The sequence below is a fragment of the Siphateles boraxobius genome, unplaced genomic scaffold (assembly GCF_051911475.1).
Source record: "Siphateles boraxobius isolate OS27281-9 unplaced genomic scaffold, OSU_SipBor_1 12, whole genome shotgun sequence".
NCBI lineage: Eukaryota > Metazoa > Chordata > Actinopteri > Cypriniformes > Leuciscidae > Siphateles > Siphateles boraxobius.
The window spans coordinates 13,685,611-13,704,630 of NW_027508722.1; the positions used below are offsets into that span (position 1 = coordinate 13,685,611).

The window sequence follows — 19,020 nt, forward strand, 5'->3', positions numbered from 1 at the left end:
ACACACACACACACACACACACACAAAAAAAAACAATGACAAGAAACTGACCCAGATTGACACACTACCTACATTTTGACTGTTTTTTTTTTTAAAACAAATTAGGTTTGGTGTTGAGGATGAGGTTTTATTTTTAATTGTATTATTATTGGTTGTTGGTTTCTAAGTTATTTGTTGTGAAATGAATGGAGGCTTCTGTATGGCAATTTTTGCAGTATTTTTTGAATGAGGAAACATGTGGCTCTGCCTATTTAATGAGAGAGAGAAAGAGACTAAATGTTTAGTTAACTGGAAAACATTTCATATTGCAATATGGAACTTTGTAAATAAATATTCTCTATAGTTAAAAAGTCTGTAAAGTGTTTCTGTATTGTTAAAATAAAGCCCCAAAGCTGCATGTATAATTTTAATTTATGAAAATTTTTATCAGTGTTTTTTGAATTATCAAATTTCATGTTTTATACACAAGAAGATATAAAGTTTTACAGCAAAAAAAGAGAGAAATACAGTTGAAATAGAAAAACAGTAGAAACAGGTTCTAGTAGTACTATTGTACTAAATAGTGTACAAAAATATAAACCTTTTCATCATTTTTTTTCTACATTTTGAGAGTCGACTAATTTCGTAGTAGTAGTATTTGCAAACACCACATTGTAACAAATATGTCAACCTTCAGATTCTTTTCCTCCTCTTCCAACTGAGATTTTATCCTAAATGTTGGTATCCCAGCCCTGTGTATGTGCTCTCTGCCATGCCCAGGGGTCAGAGGTCAGGATGTGCGGTGGTCGCGGCGGGGTCTCCGTATGCGGCGACTGAGGCTTCGAGCGAAACGGTCCACAGCATTCTGTTTGTCTGTCAGCTCCTTCTCTGATATTAAACCATCAATATTCCCACTGTACCACATGACCCAAGCCCCTATAGACATCAACACCAGCAGAGCTCCAGAATACACCAACAGATCACCAAAGTCACGACCACCGATTTCAAGCGGGACGAAGATGCCGATCAAGAGGATAGAAACACCGAAAAGATCCATGAGGACTGCGAACACCAGGAGAAACTTACAGTGGGTCAGTCCAGCGTGGTCAGACTCAGTACTAGACATGGTGACCGTCCCTCTGACATGTAGCCTATGTCAGAAATGGAAAGAAAAAAGATGTAAAATCAGCATGACATATTAAAGAATAATCTTAAAATAATCACTTATTTAGTGGGAAATAATTTAATTTGGCTAAGGGTTTAACATGTAAAAAATATATATATTCCAAGTATGCACTCTTTACCTTTAAAATTTTATTTTACATCAATATATAGGCTATATCTTAAAGTAAAGCACTAACGTTCTAGCTAATAAAAAAAAGATACCTTGGCAACACTTTACAATAAGGTTAATTGGTTAATGTGTTAACTAACATGAACTAAAACTGAGCAATACATTTGTTAGAGTATTTATTAATCTTGGTTAATGTTAGTTAATTAAAAATACAGCTGTTCATTGTTTGTTCATATTAGTTCACAGTGCATTAACTAACGTTAACAAATACAACCTTTGATTAGTTAATGTTAAAATTAATATTAAATAAAGATGAATAAATGCTGTAGAAGTATTGTTCATTCTTAGTTCATGTTAAATAATGAAGCTTATTGTAAAGTGTTACCGATATATTTTATGTGAGAAGAAATGGGGTGGGAAACCTGTAACGTTAGCGCCTGAGTTAAACTGTTGAACCAATACTGACCACTTCTTTCCAAAAAAATAAAACCGAGTAACGTTAGCCTAGTAAATAACGATTATCATTCTGCTTACCTTTTATCGCGGAAATTATGTTCGTTTGCAAAACTGACAAGGAAGACTCATTTAAATGATACACATTTTGGTGGTTTGTGTATTTCCGGGTTTCTTCACCTGCGTTCCAAATAACTTTGACCTCATGTACAGATGATGTCACATGACACGCTCGCTCTCTAGCGCTTTAAAGGCCATATTTCAATTTAATTGTATAACTTAATTTATACAGAATCTTGTATGAAAATGTAAATTTAAAAAGACATACATAAGAATACATATGTTTTACAACACCCACAGGCAGAAATTAAGAAAAAAAGTGTACTAAACTAGGCACAAAAAAACCGCCCTTTTCCAGAGAATACGTCATATTGCGTAACGACAGGCAAACAAGTAGGTGTTGCTGCCCTGGTTCTCAGTGTGGGTTTACGTAGTTTGAGAAGTGGTAACAGAAAATAGAGCTTGTAGTTATCGTTATAGTTGAGTTGGTTTGAATTGTCACAATGGTGAATTCTTGTGTTTGTTTTGGATGCAACCACTCCAACTTGTCTGGTCATCGGGTCCACCGATTTCCAAACAAGAAACACAAAGATTTCCGTGCTTGGATACGTTTCGTCCAGGCAAAGAGAAGCAATTTCGTTGCCTCCTCGGTGACAAGACACACGGTGGTATGTGAAAAACACTTTACACCGGACAGCTACAACCAAGGAGATCTTATGGAATTTCGCATGGGATTTCGACGAAGAGAGTGGGTTAGGCTGGCAAATGGAGCTGTGCCATCGGTGCATGCAAGTCCACCAGCGAAATCTGGCGGGAGTGAAGAGTCTAACGTTAACGTTAGCACTAGCAGAGAATCTGCGCGTCGAAAACGGGAGCTTTGCACAGTAAGTCTTAAAATACCTTATATGCAGTGGCGATTCTAGGGGGTGGCCAGGGCTAACTAACACCGTAATGGTCGTACTGAGGCTGTTAGAGCTGATTTCTGCTCAGCGGACGTTTGGCCATGCAGGTCAGGTGACCCATGACATGAGCGCGCTGGCTGCTGCTGCTCCGTGAAACAGGAGGACGGTTGGTCACAGTTACAACAGCAACAATGATAAAAACGCTGGAATCTGTAGATTGAGAGGTATGGTAATTTAATTTTTAGTTATATCGTAGTTCCCTCTGAATGTGTAGGAAAACTGAAAAAAAAAGAACTACACTGTACTAGCTAGCTTAGCAGTCTGCAAACCAAGTTAAGAGTGCAGAGTGCAGACAGTTGAAGAGGGCGCGCGCGCAGCTCTTAAAGGGGCCACACATTATTTCCACTCGTTACACCGCCATGGAATGCTATTTTCTGGACTGAAGACTTGAGGGTGTTTTTTGCAGATGTGTGTGTTCAATAGAGCTAATGTTATATTTTTGGCCAACCCGTGTGTGAAATATAGTGTGACAGTCTAGATTTAAGTTATAACACAAGAACAAGCTGTGACTTATTTATTTGCTCTGTTATTTAAGGGCTGTTTTGTTTGTATCAGTCAGCTCATCTTCACTTAAATTAACTTATTAATGTATGCTGAATCAAAGCCAATGTTTAAATTTATACCTTCATCGGGGCCTTGGATATGAATACTGTCTTAGTTGAAAACCACTTTCAGGCCATCAGGCCATCCTCTGTGTTACCTGTTATCCGTGTTTGCTTTACTAGTTTAAGTCCCCTCTTGTGGTTAAATAAAAACACACCTGGCAAAGAACAAATTAACAAATTCAAATTCCAGTTTCTCTAACAAATTATATCTAAGCTAAATAATAACATATACTAAGCATGTAAAGAACAACAAATATTTATGTTTTTTTTCTTACAAGCTTAGTTTTTCTTTTGCTTTTACAGGTAAGGTCCTATCTTTAAGCATTTTGGTTTGTCCTGTTGGATTTCTGTGTTTTTATGTAACCACAAGATGGTGCCTCAATTAGTAAAGCAAACTCGGGTAACAATACAGGTGACACAGATGATGAGTTGATGACTATTGCATGTTATTCTATATAGGATGAGTTAAGAGCAGTTTATTTTGCTACTCTAATCTAACTTATGAAGAGACAAGTTAATCCACTACAAGAAAATAGCTCTTAGAAAATGTTTACCCTATCCTGACCATAATTACTGATTGAAAATAGACATGTTAAAATAACCAGAGATACTTGGGGACTGTGATGGGTGGTTAGGACTGTTTTTAACAGGATAGTCACCTTTATTTGACAGTTATGAGACAGGAAATCATGGGAGAGAGAGAGGATGTGACATGCAGCAAAGGACCGGGATTCGAACCATGGTCGGGTGCGTACATATACGCATTAACTTTGCTATGCCATGGCCACTCCACACTAGCTTTGCGTCCCATCTTGGCCACCCCCCCAAAAATGTCCTGGATACGCCACTGCTTATATGTTGCATCGAAATGTAGCTCTGCATGTAATTTCTGCAAATATATTTTTCTTGACGTTATAATGGATTAGTCTTGGCATGACTTTTGCTGACTGTAACTGTTCTGACTTGAGAAGTTGGCACCATGAAGGCACGCCGTCAGCTTACTCTTGTTACGCTAACCCAGCGGATGAATCTCTTTAATAATAGCAATACAAATACGTGTTTTTCCTGCGGGACGGGATAAGACACAAAATCAATGCATCTGTATCATTGTGCGGGAATAAATTTGCGGGCGGGAGTGTAACACATACGTTGCGGGAACGGGTGGTAACGTTAATGGTCAGAAATTCGGCCGGTGTTCTGACGATTTGTGCTGCCCTTTCAAAAAATGCTACACAAACGCGAATCGATCACAGATAATGTTGATTCATTCTCTATTGTTTCCATAATGGTGTAAATCTCACAATATTATGACATCGTTATTTCATTTAAATCAGGGTAAGTGTATGGGGAGCATATTTTGATATTTTAAATGAACTAGCAATTATCACATTTGATATAACAAGTAAAAATGGCATTATTATATGAAATACAATTATAATAAAATTCGAAGTTATGAATACAGTATACTGTACTGTTTTTATTTTTTAAAACGGTGTGAAAAGTAAAAATTATCATCAAATATTCATCTTTGACCTGTCAAAGTTTCCTACAAGTCTCCACAGCAAGGATGCATAGATTTATGGGCGTGGTAAGCAGAATGAAAAATGAGTCTGCACATGCGCATAAAAGCTTTACCAGATGTAGTGACATCATGTCAGAATCACAAGTAATAAAATAACTAATTTAATCAGTATGAATATAAACAATTAACATGGCTGTTAGTGCTCACTATCAAACTCGCATATGGATACTGGTAAAGTTTAAAATATTTGACTAGCTCGTAACGGAATCAAACTCAATATAAGGCAAAGCTATAAATAGCTTCATTGATACACGTTTGCCGTTACTATCAGTTACACTGTGATGAAGGTGAATTTGTAAGATTCATAACATAAGATTGTTTACAGATAAACTGAGTAACATACACTCAGACACCTTCTCACAACTGCATTGCAGACCCAAGATAATATAACACACACACAACATATATTGTATAGCACATACAGATAAAACATAAAGACATAGGTAAACATATGTAGAGCATATAACAACAAACCAAACGTGAAAAAACGGAGCAGGTAGAGTTCACGTTGAAAATAGGAACAAAGTTCAGGCAGAGGGTAAAGCTAGGTATAAAAATAGATCCCCTAAACTTTTTGACCTAAAGTTAGATTTGGCGCAATTAAACAAAACGGCTTTCAACTGCAGATAGGCCTATTGCTTATTTATCGGTATCACTAACAGTAACGTTATACCAGTCGACGCCAAAGTTAGACTGTCATAGCTAAACCAGTACCGTTTGTTATGCTACGTAACGTTAGGTAGCTACGTGTGCTAGTGATACATGCTTCATGAAAAAATAAATGCCATCAAAATGAAAACAGCAAGATTACCTGTCCAGCAGAAATAAAGCCATCATGGAGTCACTTTTCAGCCCCTTGAGATCACTCAGTTGTCGCCACCGCTGGAAAGCCACGCCGATATTGACTCTCGTATGATTTCTTTATTTATCCAAAGACTTTTTATTCACCTTTTCAAATACTGTCTTCCTTTTTTAACTTGTTTGACATCGCTGCCACTATATGCAGGTAACGTTACTGAGAATTTTGACTGTTCTTTCTCTGCCATAATTGTTATTACTAGCGTCCGTGCCTCTTCAAACGGGTGCGCGCATTTGGGCTGCTCCTGTATCAGCAGAGGTGGTATCCATGGTAGCGAGGGAGAGTGACAGTCGCCCCAGCCAATCATTTCTTTCGTCCCGAATGGAATAATGAGCTGTGTTTATTACAGTCCTGAGAGAACTACAGAAACTCGATTTTTATCATTTCTTTTCCAGAGTACGTACATTTTAATTATGCATTGATATATAAAGACAGTTTAAACAAATTTGGAAAAAAGTATTTTTGGGGATTTCTACCTATACAATACCTTTAATAAGATAATCTTTTTGGAAACTCATCCAAGTAATGCTTTACAATATTAGTTTTCTGGTTTTCTTAGTTACATCGAAGTTGCCTTGGTTTTCTTTGACTAATCAAAGCTGGTATCAACAGGGCACATGCGAGGGGATGCAGCTCGGGACTATTTTGAAAAGATTAGCAGTCTTTTAAATAATACACGAATGGGGGATTTTCATGAAATGACTACATTTTTTAAAGTTCAAAGTTGTAATTTTGGTCTGTTTTAAGATTTTGGGAGAGAGTGTTGCCAGCAAAGACAGGGCGACTTCAGATCCTGAAGACGATGGAGATGGAGACATCTCTACACTGGACCCTGAGCCAGTAGTGGTCCATCGTGGATCACAGTGCAACATAAGATGTTTACATCGTTCATTAGGTAGTTAGCTTATATCTAGCATTCACCATACATGCCATATACAATCACAAATAAGGATTACATGTCAACATTTTTCATGATCTCCATGGTTACTATTTTGTAATTTACACTTTTCAGACAGTAAACATTAAAAATTATGAACTTCATAATGTTAGAAAAATATATTTTGTACTGGGTTGCATTAGATAGTGCATGTGTTGTTACCAATGAATGTACAATGGTGAACAATTATTAAGATTAATCTCTTTCATCTAAGCTGTTCAGGTAAAGCCTCAGATGGTGGCTGTGGGGACTCAAACCGAAAGGGTTGAGCATCGCAGATCAACCCCACTGGCCAGTCCTGAACAAAGTAATGATGAATGGTCATTTTCTGATATCATCAACCATTCTGGTGTGTAGGATTACAAATTTTATTTAAATGTTTAATTGAGCTTCCAATACAATAGTATAGAAACTGAGAAAGTTTATTAGTGTGAATTTTGTATCTAAGGTAAATTATGTCACAAACCTCCCTGTTCCTGTCTGTCCAGCTCTCTATTGTAAGTTAAATTGGTCAGAGCCCTGAGACTATAGCCTTTTGTCTTTATGCACTGCCTGGCCATTAAGATAATGTGAAGGTATCGGTGAAGAGTCTGGCTGATTGGATACATTACACTGTTGTGCTGATTGGATTAGGATTGGTAACACTCTCAGTCTAGGGCACATTCCTTAACCCGTATGTCTCATTTACATGCTTTTGTTTCCACCTTTATGTAACTCCTCCCCCTGAAAGGGTATATGAACTAAATGTATACAGCCTTAGTTAGAGATTGAGATGACTACAGCGACGAAATAAAGAACTTATACCTCAACAATCTCCTGGTCTGCAACTCTATCTTTTCTACACTTGAGAAGAAAAAGTTCACAACAGATGGTGCCGTGACCCGGATGGAGCTGAAACACCTGAATCCAGAACTGAATCTCAACAAAAGATTTCAACAAAGACTGAATTCCAGACTGAATCTTGAAACTTCAAGCTCAAAAAAAAGAATCTCAACAAAGAATGAACTTCTGACTGAATTCCAGACTGAATTTTGAAACTTCAAGCTCAACAAAGATTTCAACAAAGAATTATCTTTCTGACTGAGTTCCAGACGGAATCTTTCCGTACAACTAAAGATTTGGTGAGTTTCACTCTATTCAAAGAACAACTGCAGACCAGTACGAATTTTGTGCCTCTGCGCCGTCAGAGAAAGAGTTATCAGACAGCTGTAGTGTTTGATTACCTAAAGTTATCCTTTAAAAGTTGTCTTTTAAAGATGAAAATATATCCTCTGTTCAGGCAGGGACGTTTTTAACATCACATGTTAAAAAGATATCCTCTGTGTCAGGCAGGGAAGATTAGTATTATTTTGCTAATTATTTGTTTTGTTGTTTGTTACCTTGTGGTGTTACCCTCTAAAAAATTTCTTTTAGAGAAGAGAGTTTGATCCTCTGAATAGTCAGGGAAGTTGTTGGTATCCTCTGTGCAGACAGGGAAGATTTTAGCATTCAAGTTAAAATATTGTTAGCCTCTGTGCAAGCAGAGAAGAGGTAGTCTTACAGGCTATTTATTTTGGTTACCCTTTTAAAAGTTTTTCTTTTAGAGAGGAAAGTTTGATCCTCTGTTTCAGGCAGGGAAGAGTTAGCAATACATGCTAGTAATTTTGTTTTATCCTCTAAAAAGTTAGGAAGGTGAAAGATCCTTTCCGTTTCTTTCAGGGAAGATTAGCGTAACGTGCTAATATTTTGTGTTTCATCCTCTGTTTCTGGCAGGGAAGTTAAATGTGATGTGTTGGTAACAAGGAAGGTTTATCAACAGTTTGATCTGTGACATAAGTGTAGACTCTTTTGATCAGAGAAGTTTTAGTGTCTTTGTTTGTGTGGTAACAAAGAAATCCACAAAATGATTAAGAAAAGTGCTAGACTAATCTCCACAACTAAAAAAGGTGGTTTTGCTAATCCTTTGTGGTCAGATAGCGAATTTAAAACACTGTTAGGAGAACAGATGGATCTAATAGTCACTGAAAAAGTTAGACGAGAACTAACACAGAAATATGAGATTCATCCAGATAAGATTTGGTCTATTGAAGAATGCAAGAAGGTGTTAGGTGCATGTATCAGAAAGAAAAACATGAAAGGCATAATCTGTTGCCATAGGGAATTTAGCTTATCCATTGCACAAGAACAATCTAGGTGTATAGCTAAATTAAAAGAACAGAACAAACAAATGCACACTAAGGTGGGCCATAACAAGGCCTCAACCAAATGTGACTCAGAAGACCAACCTTCAGATGAAACTTATCCTGACTTACAAGCATTTTTTGAAACAGATGTAGACATCCCATCAGTAACTGATAAGCCTGTAGATTCAGTAAAGGTTTGTGTTGCAAGAAGATCTCAGGGAATTGAGGGAACTGAAAGTGTTCCTCCCAACTGTTCTGTTGTCCAAAACCAAACTGTTGCCCAAAACCAAACTGTTGCCAAAGCACTCGGACCTAGAGACATAGAAAGACTATCCCAAAGCTTACCTTCAGTACGCACTGATGTTTCTGAATTTAGAAGGGCATTGATCAGTAAAATGCGTCTTTACGACATGTCGTTGGCAGAAGTCACACAGCTGATGTCACAAATTCTAACTGAATCTGAATTCAACAGTTTTGAGTCTGCTGTTACTTCTGAACTACAACATGCCAGAAAAGATGAATTGAGAGAGGGAGTTCTGAAAGCGTTGAAGAACATTGTTGGACCTAAAATTGACTGGTCGAAGATCACTAGTTGTTTACAGAAGAAGGGTGAAATTGTTAGTGAGTACACTCAAAGATTTTGCCAGTCAGCAGCAGCATACAGTGGTATAGCTGACACTTCAGAGAAGGTGCTAGAAGATAATGGTCCCCTAGTTCGCACATGGTTTGATGGTCTGTTGTCAGAACATAGAAAAGCATTGCCTTTCTTAGACTTAACATGGTCCACTAGAACCATACAAAACAACTTAGACAGTTTGGCTGCATGGGAAAGAGACTCTGATGTCAAGGAAAGAGTAAAAATTGCAACAGCATCCTTTAAGGTCAACACAGAGAATCAACAGAAACGCAAATGTCCTAAGAGAGAGGGCAGTAGTTGTTATTATTGTGGTAAACATGGACATTGGGGAAAAGAGTGTAGGAAAAACAAAAAGAACTTTAAACAAGTTAACAATGTTACTCAGCTCCTACTCAGTCTGCTGGCTGCTCTGAAGCAGCCCCTCCCCTCGTCATTAAGCTCGTTGGGCAGCTGTTTTAGTTGTTAACCAGTTGGGCTGTGAGTGCTTTATTTCCCCACTAACTTGCAACAGAGATAAAATACTTCTTTTTTTGTTTAATAGAACAAAAGGAAAGTGACTATCTCAGTTTTTTCCTTTGGGGGACACTGGTTAAAGTAGACTCACAGCCTTAAATGTTATTTTACAGCACAGGCCTTTCATCATTAATAGTGTTAGGTCAGACTGTAAACGTAAAAAAGCCCTCATGCAGTGTCCACAATAATGTCGAATATTGTTTTACAGCGTGCACCTGTCACGAATCCGTCCTCATGTATGATGTCTGCTATGACTGAAGTTTTGTTAGAGGATGAAGGAGAAATTACTCACGATTGTGTTACGCTTACATATACACCTATGAGTGAAGTAAAAGAAAAAGGTAACAGACGAGCAGGTTATGCAGTAACGTCCACCACGGAAGTGTTAGCTTCAGGACGTCTTCCAGATCATTTTTCAGCAGAACTAGTAGCCCTAACAAGAGCATACACGCTAGCTTCAGGATCAGTTGCTAATATCTACACAGATTCCAGATATGCTTTTGGGGTAATTCATGATTTTGGTGTCATTTGGCAAACCAGGCAGTTTCTAACTTCTGCTGGATCCCCCATTAAGCATGCTGAATTAGTGAAAGATCTAATGTTTTCCATGAAACTTCCAAAGAAATTAGCAGTGATCAAAGTGAAAGCACATCTCACAACTAATACTACGGAAGCTAAAGGTAATGCTCTTGCTGATATGGCAGCTAAACCAGCTTGTTTCTATGCAACTGTACAAGTTTGTTCAGGTAGTGCAGCACAGAAGAAAATTATGCCTCCTGAATCAATAATTGATCTGTACAAAGACGTTTTCCTCCATTAGAACCAAAGTGGCATGGGCCACATCAAGTGATGTTGATTACAGCAGCTGCAGTATTGTGTCAGGGAAGGAAAACCTGGACTAATTGTACACACTGTAAGGTTGTTCCCCCACCAACAGGGATAGGTTAGGACACGGAACCAGTGAGGAGCCCAGAGAAGAACCGAATGCAACAGGCTTCGAGGGTCAAACTCTGCGGTGAAGACTCCCTCATAGGCCCTATCCTAGTCCATCCTTACCTCACTGCGTTCTTTAGGCGTCAAAGGAATTAAGAAATAGGGAAAGATGGAACGACAATAGCAGACCCAGAAAAGTTTACAACCCTAGTGTTTGAACAAATACTGCTCTCCTGTCTTTTGTTTTCTTTCTTACTCTGTGCAGATACCACTGATGACTTCCCGAGACCCATACGCACTGACCTCGTCATCTGCGTATGAAGCCACAAGAAAACCTCAAGAAACAACTTGACCCTCTTCCGAGCCAACTATAACAAAAGGATAAAGAAAAGAAAAAGAAAAAAATACACAACGCAGAGACTACGAAACCTTCAGTCATCCATCGACATGATCAAGATTGTCCTACTACTACACATCATGAAGATCGCACAAAGTCCGGACTCCAGAAACAACATATTCTTAGAGCTGATGAATATGTCACAAATGCCTTGTTTGCTGGAAAGAAAGTGTGCATGTCACATCCGAAGATGACTGCATTCCAGGACTCACTTGTGCACAAACATGTTGGTCCAACAAGACATTCTTGATCTTTCAGCAAATTACACCAAGATGACTGAAGATAATTCTTCATGGTTCAGAAACTTGATTGATCACGAGAAAATCACAGTTCCAACCAGAAAAGACTCACGGACCCTATTTGCATGTTTTGTTACTGTGTCAACATGCAATTACAGAAAAGCAAACACAGAACATGAGTTATGTGCCTGTAACGACCACAAGTTACAAGAATGAACTTTTAAGTGTTTAAATTTGTATATAATGTGAGAGTTATTTAGAACTCTCAAAGGGGGAAATGTAGGATTACAAATTTTATTTAAATGTTTAATTGAGCTTCCAATACAATAGTATAGAAACTGAGAAAGTTTATTAGTGTGAATTTTGTATCTAAGGTAAATTATGTCACAAACCTCCCTGTTCCTGTCTGTCCAGCTCTCTATTGTAAGTTAAATTGGTCAGAGCCCTGAGACTATAGCCTTTTGTCTTTATGCACTGCCTGGCCATTAAGGTAATGTGAAGGTATCGGTGAAGAGTCTGGCTGATTGGATACATTACACTGTTGTGCTGATTGGATTAGGATTGGTAACACTCTCAGTCTAGGGCACATTCCTTAACCCGTATGTCTCATTTACATGCTTTTGTTTCCACCTTTATGTAACTCCTCCCCCTGAAAGGGTATATGAACTAAATGTAAACAGCCTTAGTTAGACGTGATTGAGATGACTACAGCGACGAAATAAAGAACTTATACCTCAACAATCTCCTGGTCTGCAACTCTATCTTTTCTACACTTGAGAAGAAAAAGTTCACAACAGGTGATATGTCATGGAGTCCAGGGGAGGAGATGTTGAGTGAGTCCTCTGAGGAGGAACCAGAAGAGCTGGAATCTCTCAGTGACCCAAAGTAAAAACCTTTTTATTAATGGAAACTGTTTCTGATTGTGTATCGAAAAAGTCATAGTCAGAATTAATGTGTTTTTTCCTTTTCTCGTCAGCTACCATTTTATAGACTATGCGTTTCATTATTCAGTTTTATGCTTATTTGAACTTCTGAAAATATTTTAATTGCGTTTTAAATGGGCCATTCCACCGAATTTGTGACATTTGCTTGTTGTAACTCTTCTAAATTAAACTTTTTTTTTTAAAGTATGTTTTCAACACATAAAGTCACATTACAATAGAAAAAAAAAAGATTGCTGAAGGATTTTAATCATTATATTTTGTAAGACTGGAAAAACTGGAAGAGAGGGCAAATTAACATCTGAATTTCTCTAGCTTATCCGCTTATTATAAAGCTTATTATATCGAATACCATTCGAGACGCAAGCCTCACCTTAGTAATCCTAATATACATCTCTTTGTCTCTGTCCCACTCCTTCTCCGTCATGCTGAGATCATCTGAAATTCACCCAAGAATCTATAGTTTAATGTGAATAATTATCCTACAGGTGCTATCACACATATTTGATATCATTTAAAATGTCTCAGTGCAACTTTTACAAAGATCTCATTCTCAAAGAAGTAGGCTAAACCAAAAGGTAATAAGGTATTTAAGGGTTTAGAAATAATTAGTCAACACACAGCAGGGTGGGTCTTCCAGCAAATGGTTTCATGCTCTCAACTCAAATTCCCATTATTAGCAAATGGTCCCATTTAAATCAACTTCTGCCTCCTGTAAGTCTGGGGTGGTGATTGATGTAAATTCACACTGTGAACTCATATTTACATTTGAAATTAGGTTTCTATAATGAAATGCAACGAGAGCAGGTTAGCCCGTGATACAAATAGCTGAAACACTTCACATCATGTAGCCTATTTTATGTCAAGGTATTGCATCTTCTTTCTTTATTCTAGAGCATTCGATGTTTGTATCGATTATCTTTGAACTGATTATGCAACTGGCCTGATACAGTTACCTGACATAATAAATTGTAAACTTTTGATTTTATTCTAATCGACTTTGCCATTATTTTCAGTAAAGAGTTAAAAAGAATAGGCATACATTCGCACACACTTAATGATATAGAGATATCATTAAAACCTTTTTCATTTATAGAGTCAGATGAAATAACGAGTTAATATATATGAGAAAATGTATTCCATTTAATCAAATTACTTTGCCACGCGGAAAGACGGTAACGCGCAGAGACCTTCACCCGCGGACCGGAAAACCTTCTTCTGGCCGATCCAGCCGGTGTTACAATTTCATGGTAAAGTTTTGAGATAGAGAGTGGGGACATGCAGCGTTGGTTTTAGTTTTAGTGTTCTATGTAGTTTTTATTAATGTTTTTTATACGTTTCAAATTTGTAGCCTAAGCTTAATGGGCAGGACTTTCTGCTTAATAATAAATGTATTTTAGAGTTAAATTTTATGCATTTTAATAATTTCATGGGGACAGAAATGTCATCCCTATCTATCTATCTATCTATCTATCTATCTATCTATCTATCTATCTATCGGCTTAAATAACGACTCTTTGTTTGTGTGTGTGTGTGTGTGTTCCTGCAGTTAGTATACGTCATTCATGTTAAGTCTGCTTCATGTGACTGTATTTGGGGTGTTTTACGTGGTACGCGGTTCATTCCAGTGTCACCTGTCATACCGATTTAGTCATTTCCCGAAAGCTAGAACAATTTTCTTATAAACTAAACCAAAACCACTAACGTAATTGTAGGAAGCATAACAGAAAAAACACACTTTCACTCTACAAATGTGTGAATCACAAGTTTTACTTCCAGATTTAGGCTCTAATTTAGGCTATATGAACACACGTTTATATACCGGTATTAAAAATGTACCCTGTAAAGCTTGACTTATGAAATAAAGCAGAAAAGCATTTTTCGAAATGAAACAGTTTATTGAACCTTTAGACAAAAAAAAAAATATATATATATATTAAATAGTTTGCATATGTGTTTCATGTTTTACATCAGGCATACAGTCCATAGTGAGAACTTCATTAAAAAACATCCGTTTTATTCAGAGGCCAAAACATACAAAAATATAAAATAATGCAGTTGTTATAACTTCAATGTATGTTAGTTGTCACTCTATAATATAGCTCCCAATAATATGATCATGTTTAGATTCATTAACAAAGCTTTGCAAGTGCAAAACAATACAATGCAATACAATTATGATTGAGAGATGCACAAATAAGCATTCTATCTGTTGTATCATTTGATACATACATTTTCATGAGTTGCATACATGAAAATAATATATATATATTACATTTTAAACAATATAAAATATATCCATAAAAATTCAAAGCACTATTGTCAGAGGTAGTTTTATTGTTCCATGCCAGACAGTGGTTAGAGGTAGACCTGTGTACTTCAGCAGTAACCTTCTCACAATGTCTGGATTTAAGTCCTCTTCGGCACACAATCCCATGAAAGCCCCATGATTGATGAATCTGAGAACCCATCTAAGAACCTCATGCGGTATCCAAGCTGACATCCACAAACTGTGTTATTTTGGTAAGTACATGGTGAAATCACCACTGCATGACCTGTCAGAAAAGCAATGAAAGAAAAGAGAAAAGTTTGAGTGAAGATCTAAAGAAAACCAACACAGCAAGATATGTATGTCATTTTAACATCATTTTAAGTTAAGAAAACTGTTATACACTTACGCTTGCTGCATTTCTTGCATCTGAAGCAGTTTGGGAAATAGTTCATGTGGTCTTGGTACGTCCCGTCTGAACATTTCTCACATTCAGATTGCATGCCACTAAAGCATTTCTTTATCAACTTATAGCCTAAATAAAAATAAACGACAGATGAAGAGACTGAACAGACTCTACGTCTCGGAAAACTTTATGTTTGACTGTATTGAACATTTCAGGCACCGTACCTGGAGCACATTTGTCACAGCAGAGCCCGTCACTCCAGTATTCATTTTTAGAACAATCCCTTTTGTTGATGACGCTTCGCTGCCCCGTCACAACGCCCACGATCTGCGCTCAAAGGTTTACATTTCAGGGAACTCAACTTTCGGTCTGATGTTGCTTAACTGAATAATGTCATCACATTGACCTTTGAAATATTTATACAACGGGTGCTCATATTTGTACAATTTGTCAATGTAGAATTCTGTTTCCAGTGACTCACCCAAAATATCAAAATACATGACAGGAGTTTCCTCATGTTGTCCTTTGATGTGTTATATGGTTGTTTAGTAATAATACTAATTATAATCTGTGCAATCATTCTGTCTTCAGTTTTCTGGGAAAAGAAGAAAAGATTTAATATTACATATTTCAGGAGATGACTGCAATTCTGAAAGATATAAATAGGTTACATCTTTCTTTTCATCTATTGTTATAGCTAGAATTATGGTCTGTTATTGTCCACACCAAGGAAGGACGATACCCAGCAAGCAATTTTGAGTTTAAAAGACATCTAATAGCCATCCAAACACAACCCTGACGTCTTGGCTAAAACCAGGCAAAATTTGGACTGCCAGTGAAAATTTAATAGATGTCTAAACATCGCCCAAGAATAGACTAGTCATCAATTAGATAACGTCAAAGAAATGAAACTAAACACCTTATAATCACTGTTGACTTTGCTTTGATGGAATATCATGCATCGCGCAAGTTATTTTGGAAAAGACTATATGTACCCAAATTCACTGTGATTTTGGCTAGAAGTGGGTTACTCATAGCCGGACTATTTTAGGTCTATAGTTAGCCTAGACTGTGAAATGACAGCTATTGCTTGCTGGGTAACTATAATGATAAGGATAAAGATATAGCCTATTTCTAAAAAACGTTCTAAATATAAAATAATAGCAGTCCACTACGTAACGATAACAGCACAGAGAAACTATATCACTGGAATCACTTTCAGAATGTTTTTTTTTTTTTTTTTTTTTAATTTTACTTTTTTTTTTTATGATAAAAATCAAATGACTGCGATATGTGAATGATAACGATAAAGATAGTTCTAAAAATCCCCCCCCCCAAAAAATATAGAGTCCATAACACAGCTATAACGATAACAGTACAGAGAGCCTATACAGGATGATTTTTTCCAGCTGATGAAAGATAAAAACATTGACAGTCAGAATCCATCATGATCTTTAAAGTTGTTCTTGATGTGAACAGGACTTATTTATCAAGTTAAATGTTACATTTTGTTTGAGACATAGCCTAGTTATATATAATTAGTTATGTCTTAATATAATATTATAATTGTAAAACTATTCTGACTGACAGAGAGAATAGCAGGTGACTTTACCTCTGTTCCACCAGGATCTGTTGTAGAGTTGCTCCTGATTCCATCAAACAGAAAGAATGAAGGAAGGAATTCCCTCGAGGTTTTCTTTTATAGAAGACCGAGATTAGTCATCATTGTCACTACGGAACCACAAACATATGACCACGCATTAACTGGGGCTTAAGCCCATGATAAAACAGGTCCAGTCAGATTTAGTCATCACTTTCAAGAAACTGAATTTTAAAAAAATTCCCTGAAAAGAATAATTGATGTGTCTGAGCTCTGATAATTCAAACATAAACGAAACACTCCTTATTTTACTTAAATTGTGTAAAAAGGAAAATACAGTCATGAGGCATCAAAAAAAGGGTATTGTACACCTTGCGAAATATAAAGAAGAATATTGCTTCTAAACGTTGGTTCCACTAACTTTGTAAACTTGTCAAATTTGTGTTCAGCATGATATATGGCTTATGAAATATTAAATATCAATCATTACATAAATAAAGTAACTTATTCATTCTGACCCCAACTATGGTTAGGCATTTTAACTGGAAATTGAAGTCTCTGCTGATTAGTTTATTACGCATTCCCAAAAATCCCATATATTTTCATATTACTTACAATTTCAAGCCAAATGGAATGTACAGTAAGCCACAATGTGACATATTCCAGTAAATAATTGACCAATAAAGGGAAGTTAATTTCAGTTCCCTGTTTAGAAATGCTGACTAAAGATATTTGGGTACTGTGGATGTAGCGATTCTTCAAATAAGGGAATATAAGATCAGGGATATGATCCGTGAATCAACTACAGTTATAATATTGTCCCTAACGGGAATATTTCGCCAACGTATCTGTATGGGCAATTCAACACAACAAATTGTAATCAATTACCCATACAGGGAGGCAAAATTAGATCAATTTTTATATCAATTCTCAATCACAACGCGTTATGATTAAATATTAATATTTCAATTGTCTAAAATACATCGATTCTCAGGATAACTCTTAATAGAATTAATTTGTTATCGACTCTCCGTTTGTCCAGCAAACTGACAGGACGATAGAATATTACTTAAGACTGACTTATAATATCGACTGCCACGCCGCATTGCTGCAGTAATTCAGGAAAAATGAGCCCCAACTAAGTATTGAGTGCTGTACATGCTCATACTTTTCATGTTCATAGTTTTCAGTTGGCCAACATTTCTAAAAATCATTTTTTTGTATTGGTCTTAAGTGATATTCTAATTTTCGGAGATACTGAATTTGGGATTTTCATTAGTTGTCAGTTTTAATCATCACAATTAAATGAAATAAACATTTGAAATATATCAGTCTGTGTGTAATGAATGAATATAATATCTAAATTTCACTTTTTGAATGGAATTACTTGAATAAATCAACTTTTTTATGATATTCTAATTATATGACCAGCACATGTATATTATTCTACTGTATAGCCAGAAGATAACTGCTTCCCTGGTGTAACTTTGTTTCTTGCAATGATTTATTTTTATCCAGCATAAAATTAATTATTTCATTGCTTTCCATAGTTGCCTTTATGGGACAAAAGATAGGAGTTTCATGGCATGAATTTCAATCAGCTTCAATTTATACACTTTCAGTGTTAATATAATTTTGGTGTTAACTGAATTTCCATTTTTATGTAACAGCGTTGAGTTTTTAAACGTATTCACTCAAAACAAAATGATTGTATGAATCAAAAGTGACAGATATTTCTCAGAAAATATTTTATGTTCCACAGAAGAATGAAGTCATGAATGAAGGAATGAGGCATGTATAAGGCGAACGTGAAAGTGACATGCAGTGAAGGCCAAATATGGTAACCCACACTAGGAATTTGTCATCTGAATTTAATTCAAGTTGCACACCCATTAGGAGTAGTGAGTATGAGTATTATGTCAGAAACTTGAGGATGTGACTTTAATAATGCCTTGAACACAATTCCTTCCAGTAAAAACCTGCCTTAGCCTAATTGATTCTAGCCTAATTGACTCTAATGTATGTTTTATTATTTTCATGTTTTATCACTTGTTTACCCAGCAAAAAAATAAAAGAATTTTGGTTCGGAGGACAGAATTTCAAAATATTTTTTATTTTATATATGTGTATAGTCAGTATCTTTACTGACTTAAACTTTACATAATTGAGCAAAGAATAAAGTATATATTAAT

At 36.4% G+C, this 19,020-nt stretch overlaps 2 protein-coding genes and 2 long non-coding RNA genes across 4 annotated transcripts in view; 1 reads left to right on the plus strand and 3 right to left on the minus strand.

Moving 5' to 3' along the window:
* The window catches only part of arhgef5 (Rho guanine nucleotide exchange factor (GEF) 5), a 186,953-nt gene that overhangs the window by 136,166 nt on the left and 31,767 nt on the right, over positions 1 to 19,020 (minus strand). The window lies entirely within an intron of this gene.
* LOC143716142 (uncharacterized) lies at positions 394 to 1,960 on the minus strand. Its single transcript, XR_013195952.1, has 2 exons — positions 1,808 to 1,960; positions 394 to 1,130 (listed from the first exon to the last, which is right to left on the minus strand). It is a non-coding gene; the product is annotated as an uncharacterized LOC143716142 (long non-coding RNA).
* On the plus strand, positions 2,155 to 11,381 carry LOC143716305 (uncharacterized). Its single transcript, XM_077208784.1, has 4 exons — positions 2,155 to 2,670; positions 6,542 to 6,689; positions 6,946 to 7,080; positions 7,462 to 11,381. Exons 1-4 carry the CDS (start codon positions 2,290 to 2,292, stop codon positions 7,473 to 7,475), a joined length of 678 nt encoding a protein of 225 aa, XP_077064899.1. The 5' UTR covers positions 2,155 to 2,289; the 3' UTR covers positions 7,476 to 11,381.
* LOC143713575 (uncharacterized) lies at positions 14,558 to 17,113 on the minus strand. The gene is made up of 5 exons (XR_013195135.1): positions 16,841 to 17,113; positions 15,710 to 15,823; positions 15,453 to 15,555; positions 15,232 to 15,357; positions 14,558 to 15,108 (listed from the first exon to the last, which is right to left on the minus strand). It is a non-coding gene; the product is annotated as an uncharacterized LOC143713575 (long non-coding RNA).

Coding starts and splice junctions, on each gene's coding strand:
- LOC143716305 (XM_077208784.1), top strand. CDS start 2,290: ATGGTGAATTCTTGTGTTTGTTTTGGATGCAACCACTCCAACTTGTCT. Junction 2,671..6,541: donor GAAAACGGGAGCTTTGCACA/GTAAGTCTTAAA, acceptor GTCTGTTTTAAG/ATTTTGGGAGAGAGTGTTGC. Junction 6,690..6,945: donor ATGTTTACATCGTTCATTAG/GTAGTTAGCTTA, acceptor CTTTCATCTAAG/CTGTTCAGGTAAAGCCTCAG.